General features: G+C 42.7%; 1 protein-coding gene across 1 annotated transcript in view; it reads left to right on the top strand.

Moving 5' to 3' along the window:
• Positions 1-7,213: 7,213 nt before the first annotated feature.
• Positions 7,214-10,338, top strand: part of VPS26B (VPS26, retromer complex component B) — a 54,763-nt gene continuing 51,638 nt past the window's right edge. The window contains exon 1 of the mRNA XM_007948729.2: positions 7,214-7,436. Coding sequence (XP_007946920.2) covers positions 7,214-7,436 — 223 coding nt within the window. The remainder of the gene's footprint in view (positions 7,437-10,338) is intronic.

Below are 10,338 nucleotides of genomic sequence, written 5' to 3'. Positions count from 1 at the left end.
TGTTGAAGTCTATTGGCTAGGATTTTGTTGAAGATTTTTGCATCCAAATTCATGAGGGATATATTGGGCTATAGTTTTCCTTTATAGTGATGTCTTTGCCTGGTTTTGGTATCAAGGTTATGCTTGCTTCATAAAATGAGTTAGGGAGGAGTCCATCCTTTTCTATGTTTTGGAATAGTTTGATAGGATTGGTATCAGTTCTTCTCTGAATGTTTGGTAGAATTTTCCGTTGAAACCGTCTGGGCAGGACTTTTTTTGTTGGTAATTTTTTGATGACCTGTTCAACTTTTCCACATCGGTCTGTGTTAGTTTAGGTAAGTGGTGTGTTTCTAGAAATTTGTCCATTTCTTCTAGATTTTCAAATTTGTTGGAGTACACTTCTTCATAGTATCCTGATATTATCCTTCCTATTTCAGTTGCTTCTGTTGTGACATCACTCATTTCGTTTCTTATTCGTGTTATTTGCATCCTCTCCTTTTTTTCCTTTGTTAAATTTGCCAGTGGTTTGTCAATTTTATTGATCCTTTAAAAAAATCAACTTCTGGTCTTGTTGACTTTTTCTATAGCCCTCCTAATTTCTGTTTCATTGATTTCTGCTTGAATCTGTATTATTTCCTTTCTTCTGGTGACTGTATTCTTTTCTTGCTGTTCTTTTTCTAATTGTTGTAGATGTTGGTTTAAAGTGTTGATGTTGGCTCTTTCTTCTTTTTTGATGTGTGCAGTTATCGCTATAAATTCACCTCTGATCACTGCTTTTGCTGTGTACCAAAGATTTTGGTATGTTGCATGTTCATTTTCATTTTCCCTCATTTTGTTTGTAATTGTCCTCACTTGCCAATTGATGTCTCTGGTTCCCTGTTTACAATCTTGTAAGCTCATTGTACTTTGGATATGTCCATAGCTGTGGTTTCTGAGTTATGTCATCTTATGTATTAATGGTCGGTTGTTATTTGTTATTTTTGTTTCTCCCTTCAAAGGATTCCGTTTAGTATCTCTTGTAAGGTGGGTCTGGTTTTCACAAATTCCCTTAGTTTCTGTTTATCTGGAAATCTCCTAACCTTACCATCATATTTGTGGGACATTTTTGCCGGGTATATATTTCTTGGTTGAAAATTTTTCTCTTTCAGGCTTTTAGATATACCATCCCATTGCCTTCTCGCTTGCATGGTTTCTGTTAAGAAATCAGAGCTTATTCTCACTGATTGTCCTTTGTAAGTAACTTTTTGTTTTTCTTATGCTGCTTTCAGGATTCTGTCTTTTGTCTTTGGTTTTGAATAGTTTGATGATGATATGTCTTGGTGATTTTCTTTTGGGGTTTATCCTGTTTGGGGTTCGTTGGACTTCCTGAATGGATATATTCTCATCTTTCATCGTATCAGTAAGTTCTCCTCCAACAGATCTTGGACAATTTTCTCAGTGCTTTTATTTTTCTCTTCCTGTTCTGGAATTCCAATGACACGTAGGTTTTTCCTTTTGATGGTATCCCACAGGAACCTTAGGCTTTCTTCATTTTATTTTGATTCTGTTTCTGATTGATCCCTTTCCAAACAAGTATTATTCAGGTATTTGTCTTCTATCTCATTAATGATGTCTTCCATTGCATCAATTCTATTCCTTTGCCCTTCCAATGTGTTACCTATTTCTGACAATTTAGTATTAATCTTCTGGATTTCTACCTGTAGACTTAGAATCATTTCTAATTTTTCATTTATTTTGTCACTTTGTTTTGTATTTTCTTCCAAAATTCTTCTAGTGTTTTGTGTTTTCCTTGGTCTGTCTCTCAATCCTCTGAAGATACCTAAATTGAACCCTTTTGAATTCCTTATCAGAGAGTTCCAATGCTGCCTCTTCCTCAGGGCTGTGTTCTGGGTTTGTATCCTGCTCCCTCGTTTCTACTATTTTATCTTGCTTCTTCGTGTGGACTGTGATGGTCTGTTGTCTCGGAGACATTGTGGCATTGTTGTATTTAGATCTCTGTTAACTGTCTGTGAAGAGCAGCCAAGGGTGATTCAGGCTCTACTTGGTGTTTTTTTTATCAGTGGTCCATTGGTGGAGAAGGAGATGGTGGCTCTCACTCAGTAAGTAAGTGAAGTTTCAGGAGGTGTGGATGTAGTTGTGTCTTATGGGAACTGTGCTGTCTCCCACTGAGGCAAAAATTACAAATGAGTAACCATCAAAAAAGTAAAAGCACATGGACAAAAAATACACCATGAAATCACACAGTAACAGTACCCCCCCCAAAAAAAAAGAAAAAAGGGAAAAAGATGAAGAAAAAAAAACAAGAAAACCTGCAATATCAGGGAACAGGGCAATAAGAGAAAAAAGGTAGAGGAGAATAATGAAGAAAAAATGGGGAAAATGCAGAAAGAAAAAACAAGGAAAGGGCTTAATCACGAGAAAAATTGCAACCAGTAACAGGGAAAAGAAAAAAAGCTGAAAACTAGGACCTGGGAGGGGAAGAATAAAGAATAATAATAGTAAATGGACAAAAGTAGTAATCATTATAGTAGTTTTAAAACAGACAAAAACAAGCAAACTGAAAAACAGAAAAAAAGAAGAGGAAAAAAAAAAATGGGGGAGGGCAGGGCAGGGCACCCAGGCTCTGCCTGAGCACACAGACTGGCATGGAGTTCCTGCGGGCCCACAAGGCGGATGGGAATGGAGAATGGCCGCATCTCCATTCACCAAGCAAGTGTGGGGTATAAGAGTAACAAGGGGAATCTCGCACCTTTACAGGTCTGGAATGTCCTTGGGGTTACTGGCAAGTGGAACATGTTCTTATGCCCTTGAAATCTGGGAGAACCCTGTTGCTTTAAACATCCAAAATGGTCAGGCTGCTTGTGAATATTCAAAATGGCTGCACCCTCCAGACAGGCTGAATTCCACAGCTCAGCCCACTTTCCTCTTTGCTGCTGCTTCGCCTTTTACTCCCCAGCCACCAGAGCAGTCCTCTGTACAGTTCCTGGCTAGCAGGGCTGATTTTCAGGTTAATTCTTAGGTCCTACCACCACTTGGCAATCTCCAACCTGTTTGTGCCGTCAGGATCCTTCAGGATCGCTGCCAGACCACAGCTCCATATGTCTCCTTTTTTGGTATTTTCATGCAACTTCCTCTGCTAGTTGGAGTTTAGTCCACTTCTATATCCTTCCCTTCAAGGCTTAGGGGTCCAGGATTACCTTCTGTGTCTGTGTTAATTGGTTCCCCTTTTCTTTGTTGAAGAGGGTCTATGCAGTCTTTCTGCCTATTCCGCCATCTTACCAGAACTCTACCTCTCTCATTTATTTTATATACATATATTTAAATGTACACCAATATTTATTTTTGGATCACAACTACTAAGGCCTGAAAAAAAAAAAGATGTGGTATCTGGAAACCTAGATCCTATTAATGACACTGCCTTTACTAAGATTTGAGGAGCTCTGGTGGTTCTGTGGTTAAGGCATTGGGTTGCTAACCAAAAGATTCAAACTTACCAACTGCTCCGCAGGAGAAAGATGAGACAGTCTATTTCCGTAGAGATTTATAGCCTTGGAAATCCTGTGGCGGTCACTATGAGTCAGAATCAACTTGATGGCAGTGGGTTTGGTTTTTACTAAGTTTTAGACTTCTGTCACATCTCTTAAACCATTCAATCAGCATCACTATACCTCACTACACCTGCTTCCTCAACTGTCAAATGGAGATACTACCAACACTACCTGCCTCACTTGGGACAGAAGAAAAAGAGGAATTACATCATTTACCCATTCAATGTATTTTGAAAAAATATCATCATAGGGGAGCCTCTATAATAAATGATAGACATACAGAGATGGATACTGGAGGATTCTCATCCACAAAGATCTTACTTATGATACCAAAAAAAGCAGCCTGTTAATGGGAGAAAGTATGAGAATGGCCAGACTTCCTCTCCTGTACTTTGGTTATCATCTTTGAAGGGACCATTCCCTGGAGAAGGATATCATGTTTGGAAAGTAGAGGGCCAGTGGAAAAGGGGAAGACTCTCAATAAGATTGATTGACACAGCAGCTGTGACAACGGGCTTAAGCATAGCAAAGATTGTTAAGATAAAGGACTAGTCATTGTTTCATTTCTGTTGTACATAGGGTTGCTATGAGTTGGAGTTGACTGGACTGCACCTAACAACAACAGGAGAAAAGCCACTGCGTTGTGAGTCTGAGAAAATCAAGCTAAGCTAATACCCTGACTTGATCACTTATGCTTAATCTCATCTTCTTCAATGGATGAAGGATTATTTTTAATAACATATATAAAAGGTCTAACATTATGCTTGCCATATAAGAGACACTCAATAAATGACAGCTATTACTTTTAAAATGGATGAGTGTTAAAAAAAAAGTAATGGATAAGTAAAATGCTGGAGATCATAACAGGAAGCAGTACTGGAGGAGAGGGAAACAGAAGTGAGGAGCATGATTCAGCTAGACCTGAACATGCGAGTTTTCCATGAAAATGCATTCCAAATAGACAAAAGCTTAAGCAATCACAAAGGTAAAGAAAATATGAAGTGTTTAGAAATAAAATACTTATACCATAGGTTTTCAGTGTACAGGCTAAAAAATCAGTAGTAGTATTTACTCAACAGTTATTATGTGCCAGGTTAATTAATCTTCATAAAAACTCTGTGAAGTATGTATTATAATCTCCATCTAACAGATAAAGAAATAGCAAGGTTAGGAAGCTTGCCCCATGATATATGGATACTATGTAGTAGAGCCAAGATACCAATCTGTTTGTGACTCCAAACGTTATGCTCTTAGAAGAGCTAACTGGATGAGTCAGTGAAGGTTCTTTTATACAATACACCAAGAATATGGTCATTTACTCAGGAAACAAAGGAGACACATTAAAGGTTTACAACTTGACCATTTCAATTTAAAAAGTGATCCTGGCAGAGGTGGGGGAGTGGGTTGCTGAAAGAGGTGCATTAGAAAGCAGTATTAGGATGCTCCCACAATTACCCAGATCAGTTCTGATGATGGCATGAACCTGGGTAGTGGCATCAAGAACGAAACAGAGAGCATGAAAGACATTTCTAAGGGTAGGACAAGTGGTGATTGTTGATAGGAAATGCACTGGAGGAACTATGATCTCAGGTTTGTGGATTATCTGGTGCCTTTAGCTGGGAAGCCAGATTTAAAACGCATGTTAGCTGAAAAAGAACTGGTCCTTTCTATTCATGTGAAGTTTGAGGTGCCTGGGGGATGTTTAGTTGCACATTAAGTTCAAGAAAGATGTCTCAATGAAAAAATAGATTACTATTTAAAACCCAACAAATAAATGAGGTTGCTCCGGAAGATTTTCAGAATGAGAAAGGGAAGACATAAAAAACACATGTAAAAAGAAGTAGATAGAGATGAGGCAACATAGCTCTTCAATTTTAAACGCTTTATTGGGCTGAGCCGACTAAAGCCCAGCTCACCAACATTCTAGGGTGGCACAAACTCGGAGGCAACAGATACCGCCCAAGAGCTGAGCCCTCCGCCTTCCTCACACAATCACAACAAGCCTGAGCCAAACTCGCCCCTTTCCCCTCATACGCAAACACTCCTACCCAAGCCTGGAACCAAGCCTGCCTGCCTCTCTGTCTCTGTGTTTCTCTCACGCACAAACTCCCCCCACACACATTCTGACACAAGGACGGGCCTAGGCGCCCTCCACCGTCGCCATGAGGTGCGCCGCCCTCTCCCATCCCCCACTCTCCACCCCCGTGACCAGCGGCTCGGTCAGCTCACCAAGATTGAGATCCAAAGGGCACCAGGGCTGCAGACTTGCCCCCAGGTTCTGCAGCGCCATTGCCTCTGCTAAACTACTGGCCCTCGGGTTAGTCAACTTAGAAGCTCGCTCCCGCGCGCGCGCCCAGGTATCCCTGCTGACCAATCAGAGCATAAGAGAGTTCCCCACCAGCCAATCACCGTGGCCAAACTGTATTTATCCCATTGACCAACCACCTGGGTCTTCAGCCGCATGCGCAGAGAACGTGGCGGGCCGGACTCAGAGTGAGTGTTTTAATGACCCCGGGCTGTGCGGTGATTAAAGCCCTGAGCTGCTAACCAAAAGGTCAGTGGTTGCAACTCAAGCCATTTGGTGGGAGAAAGATGTGGCAGTCTTCTCTGTAAAGCTCTTGGGCGTGGAAACCCTATGAGATAGTTCTATTCTGTTCTATAAAGTCGCTGTCAGAATAGAATAGACTATCGCAATGGGTTTGGTTTTAGCATTTTTCCCTCCCTCAAAAGCTCTAAGGTATGGACGCCTAATATTGTCCTTACTGCCTCATTTTCCTTAAATGAGATGGGATTTTTAAAGAGAATTACTGTAGTAACTGTCACCTTCGCACCCTCTCAAGCAACATTTTGCCTCCTTATAAAAGGGCAATTTTACCACATTCGAACAAGGGATGTTGTATATATCCTGATTGGGTGACATTTCAATGAGGGATTAAAACGATAAGGGATGAGCAAACCTCGGGGAATCACTAAACACCTGAGGTGTTTTTCATCGTACGGAACATGGGCATAGATGCTCCCAAGGGGCACCAGCCACCATGTCAACTAAAGGCAAGGCTGGACTGCCATCTCCCGCTACGCATGCGCAGTGCTCGCGCTCCAGACCTGCGCGCCAGCGTAGGGCCTTGCGCATGCGCCGGCACTCCAGTGTCAGTGGCCCAAGAGCGCACCAACCCGCCGGGCTGTCCTCTTGTGCAGCGTAGCCCCTGGAGCAAGACAGCGTGGCGCACTGTCGAGGGTGCGGAAGCTTATCTGGCTTCCTAGCCCTAAGCCCGCTCTAAAGGTAGGGGCGACGCCTGCGGGCTCCGCGCTACCGCGCCACTCCGCGTGTGGGGCGCCCCGCTGTGGGGCCAACACCGCTGTGCTGACTCTACGCCCGCGGACGCCTGCTGCTTGAGCTGCAGGCATAAGCGGCCCTTGGGGGCGCCTCCACGGGCTGCACGGCCAGCCGCCCTCTCTCTAGCCCCTCCCTACGCATCTCAGCCCACCCCAGTGCGCCGGACTGGCCAGCGCTCTAGCCCAGCCGGGCGTGCAGAGCCAGGTTACGGTTCGTCCGCCCGAACCGGAACCAGAGCCAGCACCCAGCTCTCTGGTCCTCCCTGTCGCAGCGCCCGCTCAGGAAGGAGGAGGAGATAGGTGGAAGAGCGAACGTTGTTAACGCCTAACGCAGCCCGGCCGGAGGTGCGATGAGCTTCTTTGGCTTTGGACAGAGCGTGGAGGTGGAGATCCTGCTGAGCGATGCGGAGAGCAGGAAGCGGGCCGAGCACAAGACGGAGGACGGCAAGAAGGAGAAGTATTTTCTCTTTTACGATGGGGAGACGGTCTCCGGGAAGGTGAGCCTCGTGCTCAAGAATCCCAACAAACGGCTGGAACACCAAGGCATCAAGATCGAGTTCATTGGGCAGATCGGTGAGTGAGACACCAAGCCAGAAAGTAGCTGGGCCAGGCACCGCGGTGGGGGCGGAGAGGTGGCTCGGGCCCAGCCCCAGAGGCCTGTCAGAACCCCTTGTCAGCTGCATGCTGGAGCCTGGGCCCAGCTGCAAGTCCTGTTTGTGGTCACTCCCAGCGTGACCGCTATCCCTGCTAGATATGACAGCTCACGCGGCGAGGGTTCGGGGATGATTGAGGAATAGAGGGACCGGCTTCGCTATGCCCCTGCCCCTTGGGTCTAAGTTATCTCTTCCACGTCTTTCTAACATCAGCTTTTGCTGCCGGTGGGCCTTTAGGGGAAATGATCCATTATCCTGACCTTCCTACCATATGAACATGTGGAGTGGTCAGACCCAGACTCATAGGGTCCTCTGCCCAGTTTATTGCACTCCCACCCATGTATTTTTCCTTTTAGATGTGAGTATGGTAGACACTGCTCATCAGTTCTCTTGTCTCATCTGTAGATTTGTCTCATTTCCATATGTTTGAAGAAGACTTGTAATTTTCAGCCCTAGTCTTATTGATTACCTAGCCTACATTTTTTAAGACTTCTTCATTAGAATGCTAGTTTACAGTTTATTTAATTTTTTCCTTAAAGACAAAGAAATGATATTTCCAAATGCACAATTAAATTATCAAAATTTCTCAGTGCTCTAATAGTCTTTAAACATGGTTTTAATTATTAGACCTACACAGTAGAAAGCAGTGATGATAGAGACTTGACGGTACCTAACAACAATAGGAGAAATAATGTCGAGGCCTCCTCTAGCATGAATGAAAGGTAGTTGAGGAGGCTTCTGATGTACCCGCCCCTCTTGGTCTAACTCTTGAGTCCCAAGACATCATCCCTTGCAGAATTTCCTTGGAAATTCTGATGTTCACGCTGTAAGCTCTTCCTGGGCCATGAGCACTCTAGGCTGGGCTGACCATGTAGCTTTGGTGGAGCCCTGGCCATCTCTAGACCTCAACTTTCTTATTTGTAAAGCAGGTTAATGAAGTCATCTTGTGAGAATGTTGAGCATGTTAAGAGATTATGCTTTGAGCCCTACACTGTGCTCAGTTGCTTTCAATTCACTTCCAATTCATGGGAATCCCATGTGTGTCAGAGTAGAACTTTGCCCCCTAGTATTTTCAAGGATGTGACCTTTCAGGAGTAGATTGCCAGGCCTTTCTTTCAAGGCACCACTGGATGAGTTTGAACCACCAATCTTTCGGCTAGTAGTTGAGTGCTTAATTGTTTGAGCCACCCAGGGACTTCTGATCCTCTATAGAGGATTCCTTTATAAAAATTAAAGTAATACTAAGTATATATCCCAAAGAAGTGAGAGGCAGGACACACATAGATATATGCACACCCATGTTCATCACAGCACTATTCACAGTAGCAAAGAGGTAGAAACAAACTAAGTGACCATTAACCGAGGAAGGGATAAACAAACTGATATACATACACATAATGGAATACTATGCAACCCTAAAGAATAATGCACAATCTGCAAAACATCACATAATGTGGATGCACTCGGAGGACGTTATGCTGAGTGAAGTAAGTCAATCACATGAGAACAAATATTATATTGGTACACTATTGTAAAAGTCAAAGAAAGATTTATACACAGATGGAAACTTTCTTTGTTGGTTACCAGAGATGGCAGGGGAAGGGAGGGAAAATTGCTAGATAGGTTGAAAAAAAAATGTCTGTGTATATACACACACACACACACACACACACGAAAGATTATTAATTGTTACAGGGGTAGGAGGGAGGGGGAAATGGGAAGCTTTTTTGGGGGGCATTCAGTTTATGCTAATCGGTGGTGGAATATTTTGGAAAAGGATAGCAATAATGGTGGCACAACATGAAAAATGTAATCAATGTCCCTGAGCTGTAAACTTTATCCAAATGAAAGTTGTGGAGGTTGTTATGCTGGCGAATGTCTTGTGTATGTTTTCACCACAATAAAAGTAAAAAAAAAGTAATAGAGACAGTGATGTTACCATTTACAAATTCAAGTTACAACATGATTAATAACCAATTATTAGTCATTGGCTTACTGTCCTTCCCCCTATATTCTTTATCCTCCTCTCAAAAAGTAACATTATCACACTTATTTATAGGGAATGCACTTATCTGCCACGTTGGGCTCATCACACCTGGTGTTATGTTTACAACAATCCCAGCTGTATGCTTAATTATATAGCTCACTCTTAATTATCTGTGGTTATACAGGGAGTAAACCTCATGAATGTCAGAATAGAACTGGGCTCCATAGAGTTTTATTTTTCCAAAGCTAAATAATATTTTTTTTAATTGTGATTTGGATGAAAGTTAACAGGGCAAATTGGTTTTCTATTCAACAATTAATACACATTTTGTGACATTCGTTGCAGTCCCCACAGTGTAACAGCACTCTTCCCACTTCCTCCCTGTTTTTACCATTTCCCTCTGTCCTTCTTTCCTATCCCTTCCTACCTTCTGAGCTTTATCCCTGGGCAAATGATTGATCTAGTATGATTGATTGTTGTAATATGCATAACTCCTGGTGTTATTGTTTACTTTATATACCTAGTTTGGCTGCAAGTTGAGCCATGGTGGTAAGTTCACTTCCAGGCTTGAAGGGTATCTAAGGGTTATAGTCTTGAGGGTTACACTAGTCTGTCTTAGACCAGTAAGCCTGATTCCATAGGGTCTTCAAAGGCAGACATTTTAAAAGTAGATCAACAGGACTCTTCTGAGGTGTTTCTGGGTGGACTCTTAACTGTAAGGCTTTCAGTTAATAGCCAATGTTAACTGTATAACCCAGGAACTCCACAGAAGAGAGTACTAATATAATAATGTAGGATAATGGATAATATGCTTCTTTTTTTTTTTTTTTTAATT

The sequence above is a fragment of the Orycteropus afer genome, unplaced genomic scaffold (genome assembly GCF_000298275.1).
Source record: "Orycteropus afer afer isolate SDZICR_OR568_19922 unplaced genomic scaffold, OryAfe1.0 scaffold00221, whole genome shotgun sequence".
NCBI classification, from domain to species: Eukaryota; Metazoa; Chordata; class Mammalia; order Tubulidentata; family Orycteropodidae; genus Orycteropus; species Orycteropus afer.
This window is presented reverse-complemented; position numbering and strand designations above follow the sequence as displayed.